Here is a 23,469-nt window from a genome sequence, read left to right as displayed (position 1 = left end):
AGACTTCTAATATTACAAAACCTGGAGGTTTAAAATGTTAATAGTGTTCAACTAGCTATGAAAAAAATAAATCAAATTTTGAAAATGTATTGGCGTAATTAAAATTTTGTTTACTAAAAACATGTTCGATGGCACTCTGCAAAGATCAATTTATTAGATTCCGCCAAAGGCATCTGTAGTGATTATATGCTCTTTGGGCATCTGAAAAAAACTAGAGCGCATCTATGGAGGTACGTGGGTAGACGAGACATAAAACCAAAGAGTAGTATAATATATACTGGCAAGTCCGTTATGCGAAAGAGTTCTAGGTCAGACTGTTATACAAGATACAAGTCACAGAAGACGATATACACAAATATAAACAAGGCTAAAAAGAAATAAGTACTAGCACCCAAAAGAAAACGATGAGTATAGTTTTCTTTGTTCCTATTTACTGACAAGATTTGCTTGACCAACTATAGTATGATTCTCTCTGTCTATGTTTGAAATGAGACAGTCCTGTGACAAACTATAGTAGAATTTTTACTTGACAATTGCAACTGGCAACCCAGCTACAATGGCCGCCGCCATCGCCGTTGCAACGTTATTTGTGTGACAAGTCATGTCATTTTTGTCCATGATATATGAGAAAATCCAATGGCAGATAATTTCTTCGGGTTCAATACTTCGTCATCGGTAAGCTTGTTGAGTTTTCTTTTCATTTCAAAAGCAAAATTAGCGAGGGATAAGCCTTAACTCTTACATAGTGGTCGTGCCAGCGTGCTATATTGCAAAGTTATGACTCAATTCGAGCCAGTTTTCTTAACTTTCTCACCTTTCTATGCGTGATTTATTGGTATTACAGCCTTTTTATCGCGACCTATAACTTTTTGCTCCATAATATCAAAGTTTTCCATGGCAAAATACTTAAATGCTGTGTCGTGTATAACATATATGTACCAAGTGCCTTCATTCTGTTACTTGTTTACATCCAAGCTGCAAACATATTTATCATGTATGTAGGTTTCGAATGTCTCCGCTCCTCTTTCATCCTTGAAATCTTTATAAACATCTACGAACATTGTTACTTATCTTTATGTGATTCTTATGAGTGATCTTAATGCTATAAGATGAATTATATTTGAAAGATGATTTCATCATTATGAAACGCATAATAATATATACCTTGTTGCTGTAAGTATATCCTGGAGCTATTTCCATACTGCTTACATAAATACAGTATCAGCCAATGATATATCTTGTTTTTTAAGGATTGTTTTTAGTAGATGCTAACATTTTCATATTGTAATATCGGAAGGACTCATAACCTCTTCGCTGGTATACATCAGTTCTGTGTTGTTTTGAATGACAGTGTTGTGTAAATTATTTGATTTCAAATTTTCATATACAGTGGTTTTCATTTATTATGACCTTGGTTGTAGCGACCATTCAGCTATAGCAACGTAAAATTCAAGTCACATGAATTTAAACCATACATTAGTACAAGATTCATGTGGATATAGCGATTTCGGGTGTAGCGATGGTTTTTAATGAACCATTTGTAAAACGTTCTTAGAAATCCCATGCAGATATTGCGACCAGTCGGTCGTCAAAGGACAAAGAGCTTTACTTTCTTATCTTTTGTTTACATCTACATATGGTTAGCAACTGTGGTGACCTTTTGTTTGTAGGTAGAACTAGGTAGGGGTATAGCGTGAACAATCGTTCGAAACATACTTACAATTATTAAAAACGGGATGTTCACTGGGAAAGAGCCCCACCAGATTCTCTGACTGCAAATGGCAGCAACCAGTATTTTTACAATTTATTGACTGAGTATTCTCGTGGGTTTTCTGACTCAGCCATTTCAATAATTTACAAAAAAATCCATATAATTATTGGTCCTGCTTACAAAATTTCACAAAAAGATACGAGACTGTTTAGAGGTGAACAGCGGGACAGCCAGAAACAGAAAACCATTTTTCCCAATCTGAAACACATGATTTGTGCTTGCGCGGTTAATTTATTATTTATAGTTTAAAAAATTATAATAATAAAAACAAATGTCAGTGCAAAATATAAAAGAGATAAGAAATAAAACTAATGTAATGTCAAACTTAAATAAATAAATTAGTAAACATTATTACATCATAAATATAATCAAAACAATTCCAATGAGGGCTAACGCGTATGAATTCGCCGCTAGGGGCGCTAGTGTAGTGGTTTTTTTTTTTTTTTTTTATGAAATAGGAGGCAAACGAGCAGACGGATCACCTGATGGAAAGCGATTACCGCCGCCCACGGACACCCGCAACACCAGAGGGGTTGTAAGTGCCTGGTCTTTTCCATAGTTCAAAATGTCAAATGTCACTTGTCACTTCAATGATTGACAGCTGTTCTTTAGTCTTTTGGACCACCATCAACAGAGATTCATTATTCGTTTTTAGGTTTTCCCAACCACACCTCCCAGACTACCGAACATTCTCCTCACGTGTGAAAGTCAAAAACCGACATTGGCAAATTCACCCCGTGCAAAATTGCGGGGAGTAAAAGCCAGATAGCAAAAAAAAAAAAACAGAGGCGCCAACTGGTGAGCAAAAAAACGATAGCCCTCATTCCAACAATTTGTTTTTTTTTTTCAGAACTTAAATGACGATGAAGGAGCCGGCGAGCCGTCAGAAGATGAATATGACGCTCTCAATGATGAGACCTTTGGGCAGGGTAAGTCTCTTTATATTTTTACCCAATTACAGACTACTCGGTAGTGATCCTACGCACGAAACAGGAAGTCCCAGGTTCAAATCCGGACCTGTGACTGGCAATATTTATCATATCCTTAATGTATAACCTCGTGAGTCTAAATGTACATTCAAATGTACATATTCATTGCAATCTAATTTGAACCTTTTCATAAAACAAATAGAGTAGCATTTCTTTTGTTTCACTGTGTTGTAAAACAAACGAAATTCGTTCCAATTTTCTTATAGAATAAGGTTCAAGTTAAAAATTGAAAAACTTTATATGGTGGGTCTTACGAGGCTATACTCTATATCAATTGCCCGTTCTATACTTTGCTGACCCTTTGAAACAAAGATTCATAGTCTTTATGTTTTTTCAACCAATAAATGTGTATTTTATTTCCACAGCGGACGGCTTCGATTTCGAGGAGCACGAGCAGATGGCTTCTCAGATCGAGAGCAGCCGCCGCCACCACAGCACCTTGGACGATGCCAATATGCAACTGGGTAAGCACTATTTTATACACAACATTACAACTTGCCTTATGTAAAATGTAAAAGTCTCTAGGTGTCAGAGATAAAATATATATAATTAAAAAAAACGATCATCGAATTATCCTTAGGTGTAAAGGGTCTCCAAGACTTGAATTGTTATATAAGTAATTAAATTAAAATTATAATGAACTATTGTTACCGTTTTCAGAAGCGTCACTATCCCAGCTAGTGCTTGATGAGAGCGAGCACACCTCAGCGCTCGGCTCGACCGTGTGGCGTCACGATGCGCCTTTTCAATACCAACCGCCGCAAACGCAGACGGTAAGCATATGTGACGTTTTCAACCAAAAGGTACCACATTGTCGCTTGCCATAAGGACGCTCTGACAGGTTATTCGTATAAAGATACAATCCAATTTCATCCTTATGGCATAGAGTAACTTATACTAGAGTGTTACTGTCATAGTAAATTTTGTAACCCCAGTAAATTCACCTCCATCTGCCGACACACTTTAAAACTAAAAATGAAGATTTATAAAAATACGATAGAATGTATTTAAATATAGATAAATGATTTTTTTTATTTGCATTAATTATTTTTATGATTTTGACCTATGTTCTTTCACTGATATGCGTTAAAATTGTTAAATAACAAACGAAACCGTCAACGCCATCTATACGACTGTAGGCCAAAACTAGTAGCGCCCTCTGAACGAGAATCAAATTTTCTTGATTTTCGAGGCACGTTTTTTCCTTAGACTGTATCTATCTATTACGGAGTTATATCTATCTTTGCTTATGGTAAGCAACAATGTGGTACCTTTTGATTAAAAATGTCACATATTAGGTTTACTAACGACGGTCGGTCTGGCCTAGTGGGTAGTGACCCTGCCTGTGAAGCCGATGGTCCTGGGTTTAAATCCCGGTAAGGGCATTTATTTGTGTGATGAGCACAGACATTTGTTCCTGAGTCATGGATGTTTTCTATGGATGTTTTACTTGGAGGATGAACTATCATCAGAAGAAGAAAATAATCGTAGTGCGGGAAGATCATTTATTCAAATCTCGTGGTACAGAAGGTACATTTGGGATTTAAACGCAAATAAAACGCTCAGGAAACTATCGACACCGTCAATACGGCCGTCATGCAAATGGCGGCACAGCTTTTTGACGTTACGGTGTCAATCGCCGCCCTCTAGGGAACCGCCATTTTGTTTACATAGACATAGAGTAACTTATACTAGAGCGGTACTGTCATAGTACATTTTGTAACCCCAGTAAATTCACTGCCATCTGTCGACACACTTTAAAACTAAAAATAAATATTTATAAAAATACGATAAAATGTATTTAAATATGGATAAATGATTTTTTTTATTTGCATTAATTATTTTTATGATTTTAACCCATGTTCTTTCACTGATATGCGTTAAAATTATAAATAACAAACGAAACCGTCAACGCCCTCTATACGAGTGTAGGCCAAAACTAGTGGCGCCCTCTGATCGAGAATCAAATTTTCGAGATTTTCGAGGCACGTTTTTTCCTTAGACTGTATCCATCTATTACGGAGTTATATCTATCTTTGACATAGACAACGTTGTAGTGACGTCATTCACCGCGGTATTACGGCCGCTGTATATGACGTCACCGCTTTCATAGGAAACCAGATCTTAAGATGTGTAATGTTTCCAGCGCTAAAATTAAATTAAATCTAGCGCTAAAATTTGTGACACGTCGACGCGAAGGCGACCACGGTTGCAAATCTCAAAGCATCGACAATCGCTCGACGTCATGGGACCGATTGCCTACAACTCCGTACCAAATGTCATTAAAGACTCGACTAGCGATGCGATATACAAAAAGAAACTTAAATCATTTCTAATAGATCAGGCATACTATCGTATTGCTGACTTTACGAGTGCGCCGGTAAGTAATTGATCCAGCACCGTTCGAAAACAGGTTCTAGTACCTACCTACCTACTAATAATGTTACTTGTTTGTAACTTATATCTAATGATAAGGTCATATTTAAGTACTCAATAGTGTTAAATTTATGACGTGTAAAATGTACAGTCGCCATCAGATATATCGGAGCGGCCGAGGTGCTCACAAATATATAAACACGCACTCTAACGCCCTGACAATAGAGGCGTGTTCAGATATTTGTGAGCACCTCGGCCGCTCCGATATATCTGATGGCGACTGTACTATGTTTATATTTACCAATAAAGTCTGTATTTCTGTATAGCCGGCATCGGTCCTCAAGAATCTGTGCACGGTGGAGGAGATCGAGCGGCAGCTGCGGCAGAAACAGGCGCCATTTCCACCCTCTCAGAATTACTTCCAGGTATATAACACTAAAATCTCGCGTTTTGAACACATATGTGACATTTTCAACTAAAAGGTACCACATTGTCGCTTGTTGATAATGTTGATTTCTAATTGAAGCTATATGGAAATAGCGCCTTACTGACAAGCGACAATAAGTACCCTTTTGGTTGAAAATGGCACATGTTTAATTACACGAACAGGTCTTCCGCGATTTAATTTCATTGTTTTTAGGGTTCCGTACCCAAAGGGTAAAAACGGGACCCTATTACTAAGACTCCGCTGTCCGTCTGTCACCAGGCTGTATATGTGCCATTCTCAACCAAAAGGGTACTTATTGTCGCTTGTCAGTAAGGCGCTATTTCCATATAGCTTCAATTAGAAATCAACCTTATCGACAAGCGACAATGTGGTACCTTTTGGTTGAAAACGTCCATAGACCTAGCATTACATAGACCAGCTATACGCGTGCGCCCGTAAGGGATAGACATAGATGACGTCATAAACGTGGGGATACCATATTGGTAAAAATTACCTCAATATTTGATATCACGTTGGGGCGATTACCCTGGAGGCAAAGTTTGACGGTATTAAAATTGTTGAATAAAATGTCAATGGGCCGTTCTTTTTAGGCGTATGAACAATGAAATACCTCCTATAATTCGCGCAGGTGGTACAAAATTAAACATGTTTAGTAAATAAAACGTAAAATAAAATGTATTATGGGTTTTAATTTAAAGAAATCACAAATCGCAATCACACCAATTAATGTACACCACATTTAATCTTCACAACATTTGTTTATTTATTTTTTGAAATTAGAAGTACGAAAAAACTTCGAGGTCAAAATTACCCATAAAATTATGATATTTTCATCTGGTATCCCTAACATGATTGTTATGCAGCTAAATTAAGAAGAAGTTTAAAAATGGCTGACCTCAGACGCCTACCTACCTACGTAATTTGGGCGGATAATTTTACAAATAATGTTTTGTTAATTTGCGTAAATAATTGTGATATTTTTATTGAAATCGTTTGATTCTACATTGCTTTGAGTGTAACGTAATTTTACGATGTTATTCTCACATATTGCGTTAAGAGGAAGGTGTAAAATACCGTACTTACGTGTGAAAGGTTATGATCTCATATTTTTGCTCAGAGCGGCTATTACAGCCGATTACAGAACAATTCACCAGTATTTTATTAAAGTTCAAGCATTCAAAACGCTAACCATCACTATATTTTATAAGAGAAAGCACAATTTCATACAAAACAACGATAATTAAACAAGCAACGAACAAACATGACATGTCACGTACTTATTTGTTTGCCACAACCTCGGTTGTGGCAGCGGTGGAAAAGTGAAACTATGACAAGGACAAACAATAACAGCGCTTTCTCTGCTACTCCTACTGAAAGATACATAAGACTATCCCGTTCGGTCATTTTCCCCCACTCCTCATGACCGATCCAGTTATACTAGATTCATGAAAACGTCACATATCCTGAACCGTGATAGCTAGACAGTTGAAATTTTCACAGATGATGTATTTATGTTGCAGCTATAACAGCAAATACTAAAAACAATAAAATTAATATTAGAGTGGGGCTCCCTTATAACAAACGTGATTTTTTTGCCATTTTTAGCGTAATGGCACGGAACCCTTCGTGCGCGAGTCCGACTCGCACTTGGCCGGTTTTTTTATAATTGTGAATTTAATAACTTGGGAGTTATTTAAGTAAAAAAATTGCAAATAAATGATATTGATTGATTGATTAAATAACCCACCTCTCACCGTTCTCTGCCAGGGACCGGACAACCCTTTCCGCGATAAAACCCTTTCAATGGGTGACACTTAAACATGGCTAATACATTGAAAGACTTTCCCTTTTGAACTGCAAGCCCATTCATACCCTTACCTTTGACTAACCCTTACCGAAAAGCTAACCAAAAATAAGGCTAGCTCTTAATAAGGGTTACCCTTATCTTTAAGCGCTTTTTATAAAGGCTTCCCTTTGCGTGAAAGAGACAGAATTAGTATATATCTACGGTAGTGTATGAAAAGGAAAGAAAATACGTGCCTAGTCAAAGAACGCCGCCGTCGCCGCTGACGATCGCTCGGATTCGAAGTAATGTGTGCTTTATGAACAAGGTAGACGACTTAAATTAGCACGCATATATGCTAAAAGGGAAGCCCTTTATAAGGCTAACCCTTATAAGCAATATGCAAGGTGTTGGTGAGCGGATGATAAGGGTTTTGTAAGGGTATTTGGGCTACCGATTACTCAAATGTGGTAGCTTTATATAAGGGTTTTTAAAACCAAAACAAAGGGTTTCGTCTGGCAAAGGGTATGGTGAGTTAAGCCTTATGCAATACCCTTATAAAACCCCTATAAGGGATAGCGGGCCGGTCCCTGTTCTCTGCACCAATTGTAAGTGTCTCTATTTGGCCCTATGATTGACTGGTAGAGAATGCCATTTGGCATTAAGTCCGCCTGTTGTACATTGTTGTGTATATTGTATATTGTGTGCAATAAAGTTTAAATAAATAAATAAATAGGCGAAAATCTACTATTGAATCTGAATTGAATCTGTAAAGTGGGTCTAAGAACGCTAAGATGTTTAACTATGCTTTATCATGGAATAACAACAATAGGTATAACCTTAAAAATTTAAGATTGACCGCGTATATAATACTAATATATATATTTTTTAGCCGCGATTCCCTCCAGTCATCCTGCAGCGACCCCCGGGCCTCCAGGCCCCCGTGCCGCTCCCCTTCGCCCCACAGAACATGCCCATGAACAACATGATGCCCATGGGCCACCCCAACAACATGAACAACATGCCCAACCAGATGGGCCAAAACGTCAACCAGATGGGTCAAAACATCAACCAGATGGGCCAAAACGTCAACCAGATGGGCCAAAACGTCAACCAGATGGGCCAAAGCGTCAACCAGTTCATGCAAAACGCCAACCACTACCAAAACAACATGCAGAACAACATGCATCCGAACATGCATATGAACCAGATGCCTAATCAAGTCAATATGGGCCCGAACATGAACATGGGTCAGAATCAGATGATGCCGAATGGCAACCAGTTTCCGAATATGAATCAGCCCGGCATGAATCAGTTTCCGCACATGATGCCCAGGATGATGCCTCCTCCTGGGATGGGAATGCCGAGGCAGAATTTTAATCCGAATGTTGGGCAGTTTAATCATAATTTTCGTGTAAGTATTCGTTACGCTTTAACCCCTTAACTCTAGGAGGATATAACCAAACGGAGTAGCCATTAACAGGCGTTCCCCTCTGTCGAAAATAGTCGGCCAATTGTCATACGCAATGTATGGACTGACGTTTATCTGATTGCCAGACTTTTTTGTACAGCAAATTACAGACGTGGCGGCTCCGTTTGGTTATATCCTCCTGGCCTTAACTATCCATATTAAAAATACAAAACTAAAATATGCATAAGAATAATATATTTGGCGTGAGCCGTGACCCATATAGGAGCACGGACAGCGAACGTGTTAAATTACCACCAACCTATGTAAGTCCGTATAAGGAAAAAACGTGCATCGGAAATCAAGAAAATTTGATTCTCGCACAGATGGCGCTACCACCAATACCAACCTTGGGCCTATTCTCGGCTCGATGGCGTTGACGGTTTGGAAGGCCGACCCTCTTTCAGAGCATGAGAAATGAAAAAGGATTATGCACTACATCTGCACATACAAATTTTTCACCCGACATTGACACTAATTATTTTCTCATTTACAGGGCCCATCCATCCCGTCAAACCCCGAACCAATGATGCAGATGCACCCACAAAAGAGCCAGCCGAACCTATCCCCGCCTAAAAACGGCAAAACTCCACCGAAACTGCAGAAGAGTCGCGTCTACAACAACTCGAAAACCGCTCCGACTCAAAATATGACATCGCAGAACCTGGTTCAGTTGATACAGAATACGCACCCAATGTTGCAGTACAATAATAGTTATCACAACGCCAGCCATCACCCGATGCTGAACAGGGGCTTTGGGCAGTTTCCTAATAATATGGCGTTTGGTCAGAGGCCGAATGGGACGTTCAATAATAATCATAGGTGAGTAATTTTATTTTATTTATTGGTGAAACAACAGAGGTATGCGACAGGATAATAGGTTACATTGTTAGGTACATATATGATTGAGATGACACTTACTTCCTTAAACGCTCTCACTAAAACATACTTAAAATAAACGGACTTAACTAACAGGAATGTTTACATACAAGTTTACCAAGTGTTCCAGACCATGCGTATGTGTACTGTAATTAGGTACTACAATTAAAATGAAAGAGAAAAGAAAAGAAAACTACCAAAAACTTGGACATACTGACAACCAATCAAAGCAATATATGTAACATTAAGTGCAATTAAGTACAATGACAGTAGCGATACTAATAAATAAGCGATACTATAGCAATGATGACGACACATTACTGACGAACACTATGTTGGCCGTTGAGAATATTGAATATTGACATTGAATATATCGATGGAAGTAAATTCTTTATTGTAAGTGTTACAAATACGACGTAAGGGGGCTCGCAAACCGGCGTTACTAGAGGCGGTGGAAACCGAGAACAAAGCATTAGAGCGCGAGCCGCATCGAGCTGGGACTGAACCGTATGAGCTCCAGCAGGTCTATACTGTTAAAGTGACCTTTGCAGATATTAAAGAGAGTATTTACTATTTACAATATTTGCAATATTTGCTTTAGTATTTACAATATTTGCTTTAGTAGTAAAAATTGCACATAAAAGTAAAATCTAAAAATTTTAAAAACGCCCCGACACAAAAAAACTTAAATTATTATTTATCATTTATTGCAGACAACATTGGTCCATATACATAATAAGCATAACACAATAAGACAACAGTTGCAATTATAATAAGAATTAAAATAAAATTATAAAATTAAAATTATTAAAATTAAAATTATGTTAAAATTAATAATAAATAAATCTTGACATTTAAATTTAATAGATTGATTATAATAATGGATACTGGTACTAAAAATAATAGATTGATTAAATTCTGATTAAAAAAAAAAAAATACTAAAATTAAGCTTAAAAATTAATAGTAATTCATTATGCGCAGTCAAAAATAAATTTAAAACTAACAAATAATATTTTAAATAATATTTTAATTATTGTCGTCACATATATTATGTAAGTTCAAATATTTTTATTTTCCAAGCGTCGTCGCGTCGGGGGACCGCTAAAGTTTATAAAGTATTTTTTCAACCACAGCTAATTGTGGTATTTTCTATAAAAAGGGACCTTATTGTCGATGGCGCTTACGCCATTATAAACGATGCGCGGCTCTGCGACGCTGTGCGGCGTAAGCGCCATCGACAATAAGGTCCCTTTTCATAGAAAATACCCCAATTAATTAATACCGTACGGTAGCTTGTATGCTTTCAAAAAGACTGTAGTTTTAATTTTTAACTTAATTTTTACTAGTTACGTAACTACTTAATAAAATAAATTGAAAAAACCTTGTAAACGTATTTTTGGGCCACCCTGTATATTAGATGGATCGTTAACAACGTACCACTTTTCAGGCATATGAACGGCGACGACGTGACCGTATTAAGCGACACCGACGAGTATAGCGGTCTTATGACGCAACGCGAAAAACAGTGGCTCATCAACATTCAGATGCTTCAGCTAAACACTGGGACGCCTTACATCCACGACTTCTATTATACGGTGAGTGATGAGTGTCCGGTGGCTGGCTGCATGAAGGCCACCTGATAAAAAAAATAGAAAATATCTACTCTGTGGGGGTAGCTGACTTTTAGTAGCTCCAACTCCTCTTGTCGGCCGCGGCTTAAGTCGGACGCACCAAACGTCCTCGCGGGTAAAGACGTGTAGATGGCCATTATAACCAGCGAATGTGTCATAATTTCATATAAATAGGATTTGTAGGTCATAGTAAGCGATATGTCACTATAAGCAGGCGTGTCTCACTCCGCGATTTCGTCGCGTCGCTACAAGTACCTTCCTCCTCAATTTTGAGGTTTTTGCATAGTAATTGCCGCGCACCGCAACGGAACGCACGCCTACACGCGCTTGCGCCGCCTTGCGCGTAGTAGACGTGTTTTGTTAGGGAGTAAATCTTTGTACCTAGTACTATTATATATTTTGTTCTATAAGCGAAGTCGTTTTATCCAAATTTGTTACAAATAATTTTATATGACAACCAAACTTAGGGAAGTAATTGCGTCATAGTAAGCGGTTGGTCAGTATAAGCGGCGTCATAATAAACTTATTTCATTGTATATGCATAATAAACGGGTATCTGATGTGGATAAATTATAATATTTTCCTGGTTCTTACCTATATTTTGTTATTTCAGGTGTTCTTAGAGAGACAGTCGCAGAAAGAGAAAGAAGGAGTGAAAGAAGCGCACAAGGCGAATCAGCAGAACCATCCATTCTACAGCGGTGGTGAGTCATCCCTATCATACATTTTTATTTGTCATAAATCATATGTAGAAAATACTAGATTGAGTCACAAGGGAGCTAAATGACATATTTACGGCGTGGGAGTACATTGAATGCTGAGCGTAGTGAGGGATTCAAGTATTTCAAGTGTTAACGCCCAAGGTGGAAATAATTTTGCTATCACCTCATCATCATCTTCCTCGCGTTATCCCGGCATTTTAGCCACGGCTCAAGCCTGGGGTTCCCTTGACAACTACTCCCAAGAATTGGTACCTATGGTCTCTTGTATTCAAATACGAGAGTTCTTGCCCTATGTCGCTCTTACCCTGTACATTTTATATGCCGGTCTTCTCCACATTGATCATATAATCATAATCATTTATTGCAACCATGGTATTACAAGGTGTTGGTTCATTTATTAGACAGTACATACATGGACCCTACTAGGGCGTGGCAGCATTTTTAAAAAACCTTAATTAATTTAAAACTAAGTTGTATACAAACATAAGACAAAGATATAATATAAAAATGTAATGTAACATATCAAACAAATCACATAAGAAAATAAAACTATTTCATGAGTAACTATCGCGGTAACCGAAGACAATATCACATAAGAAAAGTTGATCAGGTTTGTTTTGAGGATCAAATTTAATTTATGTATGTGTTAATAACTATACTCTGATGACTTGTGTTGTACTTAGTTGAGTACTAAGATTATTTATTTAGTTGTGATAATATATATATATATATATATGGGTATATATTTGTGTTTATATGGATATGTATTGTATATATATGTATATATATGTTTATTTTATATTCTAGATTACAGGTTTTAATAATTTACGTTTGTAATAATTGAACCATAATTTACTTTCTGTTCATAGTGTTCGTTTGTCTATCTTGATCTGTTTATTGTTTCATTCTCAATTGCTCAAAGGTTGACTGGAAGAGATCCCTTATAGGGATAAGTCCGCCTTTGTACATTGTATATATTTATGTTCTTTTATTGTGTTTGTAATCTGTCTTATGTACAATAAAGTGTTTACATACATACATACATACATACATACTCTCATAAACCCCATGTTCAGGCAAATACACATCATCAACTACACAAACAAATAACACGGTAATTACCTGTTGCTAACCGCCTCGAAGCCGGCTTCAATGGGGCAAGGGGCAGAGCCCCCGCTCTCGTTGGTTCTTAAATTTAATGTTCCGAGTTCCTTAACACCTTTTACACAAACACAGAACCGTCACAGGTCAAAAGTATAGCATTTACACAATAAAACCGTTTTTATTACAGTCATCCCTATCATACATTTTTCTTTGTCATAAATCATATGTAGAAAAAACTAGATTGAGTCACAAGGGAGCTAAATGACATATTTACGGCGTGGGAGTACATTGAATGCTGAGCGTAGTGAGGGATTCAAGTATTTCAAGTGTTAACGCCCAAGGTGGAAATAATTTTGCTATCACCTCATCATCATCTTCCTCGCGTTATCCCGGCATTTTAGCCACGGCTCAAGCCTGGGGTTCCCTTGACAACTACTCCCAAGAATTGGTACCTATGGTCTCTTGTATTCAAATACGAGAGTTCTTGCCCTATGTCGCTCTTACCCTGTACATTTTATATGCCGGTCTTCTCCACATTGATCATATAATCATAATCATTTATTGCAACCATGGTATTACAAGGTGTTGGTTCATTTATTAGACAGTACATACATGGACCCTACTAGGGCGTGGCAGCATTTTTAAAAAACCTTAATTAATCTAAAACTAAGTTGTATACAAACATAAGACAAAGATATAATATAAAAATGTAATGTAACATATCAAACAAATCACATAAGAAAAGTTGATCAGGTTTGTTTTGAGGATCAAATTTAATGTATGTATGTATATGTATAAGTATCATTGTCTTAAAGATATACAAAAGTCAAGAATATATTTCTCAGGTGTAAAACAAGAGACCCACGTACGCGAGCGCCACAACTCCAACCGACACAACTCTACAAGTGAGGACGCGCCCCAACGCGCCTATGTGCCTACACAGTTTGAGAACTCGCTAGGAAAGCTACAGGTAACTATAGGGCTATGTTCCGAATTACGCTCACAGCGCTCACAGTACACTCACGATCGGACCGATTCACGCTCATAGCGCTTACATGAGATATCGTGACGTCATTTATCTAATTCTATCTAATTATAAATGAATATTATAGGACATTCTTACACAGATTGACTAAGTCCCACGGTAAGCCCAACTAGGCTTGTGTTATGGGTACTCAGATAACGATATATATAATATATTAATATTTAAATACATAGACAACACCCATGACTCGGGAACAAATATCTGTGCTCGTAAATAAATGCCCTTACCGGGATTCGAACCCAGGACCATCGGCTTCACAGGCAGGGTCACTACCCACTAGGCCAGACTGGTCGTCATTAAGCAATTACTGTAGCAATATTTTTTGTATGACCGTTTGTTTCGTATAGGGTATTTGACTACTGGTCAAATCGGTTTCTTTTTTCGAACTGTCAAAACGATTTTGCAACTATGGAATTTATATGAAACACTAGCATGTGACGTCACAATCAAATTACCTACTCTTTATAGTTTTATAGGGTTTTAAAATAGAAATTATGTCTAAAAACATAGAGTAACTTATACTAGAGCGGTACTGTCATAGTAAATTTTGTAACCCCAGTAAATTCACTGCCATCTGTTGACACACTTTAAAACTAAAAATGAAGATTTATAAAAATACGATAAAATGTATTTTAATATGGATAAATGATTTTTTTATTTGCATTAATTATTTTTATATGATTTTGACCCATGTTCTTTCACTGGTATGCGTTAAAATTATAAATAACAAACGAAACAGTCAACGCCCTCTATACGAGTGTAGGCCAAAACTAGTGGCGCCATCTGATCGAGAATCAAATTTCCGTGATTTTCGAGGCACGTTTTTTCCTTAGACTGTATCCATCTATTACGGAGTTATATCTATCTTTGCTAAAAATAACTGCTGTCTACGTTTCTCTATTAATATTTTGGTACTTTATTTCATGCATGGTGTAAAATATTTTATATTAAACACAGTCAAATACCCTATTGTTGTTTTTTTTAACATATTATGTGTTATTATGTGTGTAGTGTGGCAGCGTGACGGCGCCGCGTAAGATCATCGATGTGGAGTTGGTCGGCGGCGCGGAGCCCTCCGCGGTGCCCTCGAGGGCCAACAGCGTGGCCAGCACCACCAACCCCGCCGAGGTCAGTGGCTGGAACTAAATAAATTAATAAAATATAACAAATCCTAGTCCCACTCTAACTAACTTTTTTAGGGTTCCGTACCTCAAAAGGAAAAAAAACGGAACCCTTATAGGATCACTCGTGCGTCTGTCTGTCTGTCTGTCCGTCTGTCACAGCCTATTTTCTCGTTGAAATCTTTAGTTGATATTTGGTATACATATGTAAGTTTGTGACCCAAAGACGGACGTGTAACATAATCAAATGAATTTTAAACATGGGGGCCACTTTTGGATGGTTAATGAGAAAATTAAAAAATAAAGTTTTTCAAACCATATCGTGTTATATATCAAATGAAAGAGCTCATTGTGAGAATCTCATATATATATTTTTATAATTTTAGGATAAACAAATTAGAAGTTATTCAAGAAAATAGGCAAAAAATGACCATTCCCCCCCTATATCTCCGAAACTACGGGATCTAAAATTTTGAAAAAAATACACAAAATAGATCTTTACCTATAGATTACAGGAAAACCTATTAGAAATTGCAGTCAAGCGTGAGTCGGACTTAATTACTTAGTTTTTGATCCGACCCCTACGGGTTTTTTTAAAGACATTTCACTCACGTTTCACATAAAAAATACATTGTCTAAATTGTGTAATGTACGGAACCCTTGGACGGCGAGTCTGACTCGCACTTGGCCGGCTTCGTCTGGGAATCGAACCGAATGTGAAAAAAAAAACACCCTTATTTTTATGATGCTAATCGAAAAAATGGACCAAAAATAAGAATTCATCTTAAGTAACATGGTATCTTACAAGAAAGGAATAAAAAAACCATAAAGTCTTCTTTCAGCGAAATATACTACACTAGCACTACTGATAGTTTCGCTATTTGACGCTAGATGTTGACTATGAAAATAATAGTTTTTTTGGTAACAAAACTGATGTATGGAGTGAGTACTCTATGTCTTCTTAATTCACTTTGATTTTAGGGACAGTCTTATATCGACAAATACATAATTAACATCCATAACTCAGGTACAAATATTTGTGTTTACAGATAAATGCTAGGTAATTCTAAAATATATAAAAACGTTATGTTATTTCAGGTCCCTCGAGAAATGCGCAGAACGAAGCAACTACTATTGGACATTGAGGCACTATATCTCATACTGCTTAGGCTTGAGGAGCTGAACGATCCTCTGGCGATATCTAACGCGCTCATACTCAAGGTATTTAGTATTTATACATTTATATATATCACAATTTGTGTGACTATCCTTATATTAATAGAGAAAAGAACCAGAATGGCCAACTGAATTGTTATTTTAAAATTTAGTATATCAACACAGCATAATTATTTTTATAAGATGATTTTTTATATCTGTTACTTCAATATAACTTCTTATCTATGTAATATGTACAATACAATCTCAGTAGGGAAGAAATGAGGGCTAACGCGTATGAATTCGCCGCTAGGGGCGGTAGTGTAGATGGTGGTCTTTTTCATAGTTCGAAATGTCAAATGTCACTTGTCACTTCAATGACTGACAGCTGTTCTTTAGTCTTTTGGACCACCATCTACAGAGGCGCCAACTGGTGAGCAAAAAAACGATAGCCCTCATTACAAGTACAATAGTACATATAGTATTATGGCTAACTACCGTTCCTCAACCCACGGAGCGGAAGCTTACTTTTACGAGGATTCACTATAATACTCCTGCCTGAACCACTTTGGTCTAAAAAGAACTTGATCACAAAAATCTGCCGCTGGCTTACAGCCTATTTTAACAAATGGCATTTCTACCATTGCAGGAAAGAGAAGAGAAACAGAAGCAGCTAGAAGCAGCGCAGAAGGAAGCGCTAGAGAGCGAGCTAGAAGAAGACTCGAACGTGTTTCTGAGAAACATTGAATCGGTGCAGAGGAGGCCTAAGCAGGATAGCCCTAAGAGCGAGAGCGTGGATAAGAGACAGGTAATTAAGGCGGTTCCCTGAGCCAGAAGCCGAAAAATCTCCTTCTATGATCATGTTTTTCTAAGAGTCGTTGATATTCATAGATGTGGAAAAAATATATGTAGTTCTTGACTATATTAACAAAATATGGGCCGACAGACCTGAAATAAAGATTTTCAAATTCAAATTTCAATTTCAATTATCTTTAATAACATAGCTTCCGATACACGAATTATGACACTTCGCTCGATACAATTAATTCCCAAAGTAACCTCTAACTCGGACTTTTAATCAAACTTTTAATAAAAAAAGAAGAAATAACAATAATAATTTAAATAGTAAGTTCATAGCTTTCGAATTTCGATATTGTAAGGTAACGTTTTTAAAATAAATAAAAATCGACAAAATTCGATCAAAATGGACACTTGGCGCGCATGATCTTTCCCGTTCTTTCTTGCAAAATGTGAACGTGACAGTGACAGCGGCAAACCGATGAAACCGATGGAACGGCCTTAACCCTCCTGAGGCCCAGGCATACAAAAAAAGTTTAAATACAGTGGAATCCGTTTATCATGACTCCGTTTATACTGACCAACCGCTTACTATGACGCAATTACTGTGCGAAGTTTGATTTTCATATAAAATTCTTTGTGACAAATTCGGATAAGATGACTTCGCTTAGACTTACTTATCGCTTACTATGACCTATAAATCCAATTTTTATTAAATTATGTCTGGTTATACTGACACATTCGCTGGTTTTTGCACTGGCACGTCTTTCCCTGCGAGGACGTTTGGAGCGTGCATGGCTTTTAAGTTGTTTTAGTTTTGATTCTCGGTGAAAGCTGATAATTGGTACAAGGTTAATAAAACTAATTTCTCACAAACAAATTTGAGATGAATTTGGAAAAATTAACAAAAATAAGAAGTTAATCCAATATGCTGTATATGACATCCGCTTAGTATGACGTGTTTGTCACTTCCCTTTGATGTCATTATAAGCGGATTCTACTGTATGCCAGTGAAATTTGAACTTATATTGTAGATTGTAGGAAATGCAGTTAAATGTGCTTTGTTTCAAAATAGGTTGAAACAAACAAATGCAACTTAATAAGTACTAAAGGTAGGACCGTGAGCCTTAGAAGGTTACAGAAAAAACCTTTTTCATTATCGACCCCTAACACCGAAATTTGTATACCATAACAAAACTTCCGTGCGACTTAGACATATTAAATTTATAAAAAAAGGGCACGTATTCACTATAAACAATTTTGTTTCTCAAAGTTTCTCAAAAAATGTATGGAAAATAAAAAATGAGGATCTTCATCTAGAGTATTCTAGAGCCACAATATTCGGATTATTAGATTAAGCACAAAAAATTACATAAAATGCCTTTTAGGTGGTGAACCTAGCAGTGAACCAGAAGCCGCCGCCAGTCAAGAACCTTCTGGACGAAAACAAAGACGAGCTGGTCGACAAAATGTTCGCCGGCTTACTACACGCCGATAGGCTCGCGCAAATGCTCACTGTCAGAAAAGGACGGGTGAGTTGAACCTCTCTCTGTCTTAGTGCCTTGCAGGTGAACCTAGCAGTGACCCAAAAGCCGCCGCCAGTCAAGAACCGTCTAGAGGAGTTTACAAACATGAGCTGGTCGACAAAATGTTCGCCGGCTTACTATACGCCGACAGGCTCGCGCAAATGCTCACTGTCAGAAAAGGACGGGTAAGTTGAACCTCTCTCTGTCTTAGAGCCTTGCAGGTGAACCTAGCAGTGAACCAAAAGCCGCCGCCAGTCATGAACCTTCTAGAGGAATTTACAAAGACAAAAGTTTAAACTGTTTAACTCGGGTGAAAGGCGTCATTTTAGCCTCGGACTACCTTGGCAGAAATTAGTGCCTTTCATTCCTTGGTTATGTAGTCGCCATCAGATACATCGGAGCGTTCAAAGGTGTTAACAAATATCTGAACACGCCTCTATAAAGGGGTTTTCCCAAGGGGTTATTATTATTTATTTATTATTATTTATTGGAAACAATGTAAGTTTACAGTTTAAAACCAATTCACTTACATGCTAGGAGTACAGATATGAGTAGGAACATGGAAACTAATTAAAACTAACCTCAACATTAATACTTATAAAAAGTTAGAGTTAGAGAGTAAAGAGAGAGTTAGAGTGCGGGTTCAGATATTTTTGAGCACTCGGCAGCTTCGATATATCTGAGGGTGACTACGTTTGTTGTATCGTGTGGTTGTCCTCAGGCGCTGGTGGCGCGGTTCCTGGCGCGGCTGGGTGCGCACGCGCACGCGCACGCGCACGCGCACGCGCACGCGCACGCCCGCGCCGTGTGGGCGCGCGCGCTGCGGGCGCTGCCCCAGGCCGCGCGGCGAGACGGGGGAGGCTTGGCGATACTGGCTCCTCACTATAGGAAGTGAGTACTACAGTACTACTGTCCACATCCTCAGACCTTGGTGACATGACTCCCTGCGGCACACAACCCAGCGTGGCTCCCACCATGGGGCTTTAAATACAAACGGTCGTTTCTATTCGCTAAACTGAGCTACTTTACACTTTACAATCCCAAAATCGCGAAATAAAATCTGGATTTTCATACATTTTGGCTAGTCAGATGTCGAAGTTTTCTGTGTAAAAACAATTTTTTTCGCAATTTCTGGGTTGGTTCCATAATAAAAGCAGCTCAGCTTAGCGAGTAACAATCGCCCTGCATTTAATGTCCCATAGTGGACAGCAGGCTGTTTAAGTAGTAGATAAAGTCGGAAAAAAAAGGAAACTGAAATAGACAACATACACTAAAGAAAAAGTGACCGTCCTCCGAAAATAATTTGATTTGTTCCCTAGTTGAATAAAAAAAATGTGTATCAAAAATTTACAATTACCTTTGATTTCTTAACAGATACATCCAAAGCGCCACAGGCTGGAACCCAATCTTGGAGTCGTGCGGACTACTAGCAGAAGCGTTAGACCCGGCGAGGACGCCCTACGCACTCACCACACCCGTAAGTTACGCCTTAAATTAACATTTGTTGAAGTCTGTAACTCTTAAAGAGCGTTAAGTCCAGAAGTGACTAGACCTTTATCCTAATAAGGCCTAGGCTTCCCTCTGCGTCAATCTTTGAGCCTAGGCTCTACTAGGTAGTCGTGTTATAAAGATAATGCCGACGGTTTTTCAAACCTGTATTAAGAGGTAAAAGATACTAAACAACTTTCACTAATTAGCAATAAAATGTGTTCCATATAAAACATCGGCATCCGAGCGGCCCTGCGGGCTGTACGAAACGGCCAATTTTATTTGGGATTTTGGTGTTTATCTTTGAAATGAAATTTTTTATATATAAAATAAGTAATAAAATATACCTATCCTTGTTGGCCAAATTAGACACTGTTTGTTAAAATGATTAAACTGTAAAAAATTTAAGATTTCAATTCATACTACTTTGCAATGGTTGTCCGCGATAAGCTTTGCCTGTTGTCTGTACTGTAACTGTATATTGCTTTTTTTATTTCAGCTAACCCTAAGCTGCGTCTGCGCCCTAATAGAGAAGGCGTCTCTCCTCGTCAACACCCCTGAGGCCACCTCCAACGAGCGCCAGTGGTACAAATTCCTCAAAACCCTCGCTAGAGCTCTCAAAACCACCACTCTAACGGTCGCTAAACCCGTCACACCACTACTACCAAACAAACTACTATTCCATTTGAAACAACTAGAATCTAGGACCACTATAGAAATTCTACAGAGAGGAAAAAGCGCTGAATTTGCTGATTTGTCTAAAGCTGATGTGACGGAGCAGTTGTTAAAACATCTCTGCTGATGGTTCATTTTATCGTGCGTCATAGTTAGCACGTTGAAAACACTACAAAGAAAGATGGAAAGCGCATAATTAAGCCACCGGAAAACAATTTACTATTCCATCACGGAATTCCAGTCCCGGAACAAATACTAAAACATCTATGCTGGTGATGGTTACGTTTTATCATGCGTCATAGTAAACACGTTGAAAACACTGTGTCATGGGAGTAACGATGAAAATCGCGTCACATCGCGAACAGCAAACAAGATACCATTCAATTTGAACTACCGGAGTCTAGGTCTCTAGGACGAATATAGAGGTCCTACAGGTAAATAGTGCTGATAATAGGTGTTAGCGTGCGTCACATTTAGCGCGCTCGTCATCTATAATAAATAAAAGACTAAGTCATGTACGCAAAAAGATAAGTAATGTACTGAAAATAGTAGCATCTCTTGTAAGCCCACGAAAAATAGGCGAACTTACGAAAATAAGAAATGGGTGTGAAAGTATCTTAATTTTATTATTATTGCAACACAAAATATTCTAGGAAGTATTCGGTTTTAAATAACAGACAATGGTCAACATCTTAGACGATAAAGCGTCATATGTAGCTGAAATCATTGCTTTACTTGCGAGCAATGTTGAGTGTAAGAGTTCAACAGCAGTAATTATTTTATGCGTCATTTGTAGCTGGCAACTATTTGCGTCATATTTAGCCAGTAATTCATAACCTTGACAAATATCGGTCACGCTCGGTAAAGTGTCAAAAATATATCATAAAAGGTTACACATTATCACGACTGTACTGATATTGAAAAAAAAAACATACCTTCGCATCGTCTTACATTTGACTATCATAAAGCCCCATTAAGACTTGCATGCAATATTCGATACATTGCTAACTACAGAGTACAATATCGCAATGCAATGAAAATCCCAAGTTCTAGAACCGTCTAAAGCTGCGTCTTACGTAAGCGAACAACTCGCGAACGCGAAGCGGCGCGGCGCGGCGGGCCCACGGCGCTCGCGTTCGCAACGAGATCGCCCACGTAGGACACTTCTATAGGTATCAAAGGATTGATTCACCACGCGCCGCATCGCTTCGCTTCGCATTCGCGTGTTATTTTTTTTTATTTTTTCAGCGACATTGATGCCGCGATGTTTTCTTACATTTAACACTACTTAGGGTCGGTTGCACCAAACTGTTTGTCATCGTTAAAGAGTTCGCTAAATTTTATTCTATGAAAGTTTTATAGTAAACCGCCGCGGCGCGCCCGGTGACGTTGATCAGTCTGTCAAGTGTGGATGGTGCAACTGGCACTAAGTTGACAATATGTGGGTGTTATGCTGTGACAACGATCTCGATTATTTTTCTTAACAAAGTAGCCGCGGGGTTTTGAATTGTCAAAATGCCAACCTTTGTGAAATTATTGCGCCTTGAAGAACAAACAAAACAAAAGTGTTGAAATTACAGATCTTTCCATACTGATCAATAGACGTGTATGTCAGTTTTCAGAAGGGAATGCAAACCGGTTTTTATTTATATGAAATTTCGGTTATTAACCGGTTTTCCCATACAATTAAAAACCGGTTTCCAGTCCCTAGTTTTCACTACGATATCTTATGTGACACAATGGTTGGGAATATTTTTCTTACAGATGCGTCATTTCTAACTGATAAATGCCTTACAATGCAATTCAGTAAATTTTTGACAAATAGTTTGTACACATTTAATTTTCTATTTTGTTAAAAAGACAATAACGAATAACAACAAGATATTTTGTGTATGATATCTATTTCAGTTTATAACCACAAGAAATGTGAAGTTTTCAATCAAAAGGTACCACATTGTCGGTTGTCGATATGGTTGATTTATAATTGAAGCTATATGGAAATAGCGCCTTACTACGACAATAAGTACCCTTTTGGTTGATAATGTCACAAATAGTTGATACACCGATAAACATGTATACACAAATGTTGATAACCCAGACAATACTTATACGATTTAAACTTTCACGATTTTTACTCATTATTATTCACAACGACGGGACTTAATCGTGTAAAATAAGATTTAAATTTACCTCCGACGTTTCGAGGACGGCGTTGCGCCTAAATGTTGATGTCAACTTTAGCTAGTCTTCTCCGAGACCACGGGGACAACGCCGTCCTCGAAACATCGGAGGTAAATTTAAATCTCATTTTACGCGATTAAGTCCCGTAGTTGTGAATAATAATGAATACTTTACGTGCATATAATATTTGCAACGTTACATTTAGTTCTCGAAAATGTAGTATAAGTAAACATTTTGAAATGTTTTTTAACTCGTTTCGTTTATTGGCTCAAAATAGAAACATACCACAAAATCACAAGCAGAAACGC

The 23,469-nt window shown here is 37.8% G+C and overlaps 2 protein-coding genes across 2 annotated transcripts in view; both read left to right on the top strand.

Annotated features, from left to right (window-relative positions):
- LOC134753608 (putative fatty acyl-CoA reductase CG5065) overlaps window positions 1–11,983 on the top strand; it is a 416,745-nt gene extending 404,762 nt beyond the window's left edge. Inside the window, exon 14 of the mRNA XM_063689544.1 lies at window positions 11,974–11,983. The gene's annotated coding sequence lies outside the window, so the exon portion shown is untranslated. The remainder of the gene's footprint in view (window positions 1–11,973) is intronic.
- LOC134753598 (GATA zinc finger domain-containing protein 14) lies at window positions 541–23,140 on the top strand. Its single transcript, XM_063689522.1, has 17 exons — window positions 541–675; window positions 2,622–2,700; window positions 3,126–3,224; window positions 3,421–3,533; window positions 5,463–5,561; window positions 8,260–8,781; window positions 9,332–9,657; window positions 11,163–11,310; window positions 11,960–12,050; window positions 14,018–14,142; window positions 15,229–15,345; window positions 16,437–16,559; window positions 17,143–17,301; window positions 18,680–18,823; window positions 19,539–19,708; window positions 20,192–20,294; window positions 20,805–23,140. Exons 1-17 carry the CDS (start codon window positions 637–639, stop codon window positions 21,105–21,107), a joined length of 2,760 nt encoding a protein of 919 aa, XP_063545592.1. The 5' UTR covers window positions 541–636; the 3' UTR covers window positions 21,108–23,140.
- The last annotated feature ends 329 nt before the right edge of the window (window positions 23,141–23,469 follow it).

This window comes from Cydia strobilella, chromosome 27 (assembly GCF_947568885.1).
Source record: "Cydia strobilella chromosome 27, ilCydStro3.1, whole genome shotgun sequence".
NCBI classification, from domain to species: Eukaryota; Metazoa; Arthropoda; class Insecta; order Lepidoptera; family Tortricidae; genus Cydia; species Cydia strobilella.
This window is presented reverse-complemented; position numbering and strand designations above follow the sequence as displayed.

What these genes read in the sequence shown, in the direction of transcription:
- LOC134753598 (XM_063689522.1), top strand. Translation starts at nt 637, where the DNA reads ATGGCAGATAATTTCTTCGGGTTCAATACTTCGTCATCG. An exon ending in CCTCTCAGAATTACTTCCAG is followed by an intron (nt 5,562 to 8,259) that starts GTATATAACACT and finishes TATATTTTTTAG; the next exon opens with CCGCGATTCCCTCCAGTCAT. An exon ending in ACTCGCTAGGAAAGCTACAG is followed by an intron (nt 14,143 to 15,228) that starts GTAACTATAGGG and finishes TTATGTGTGTAG; the next exon opens with TGTGGCAGCGTGACGGCGCC.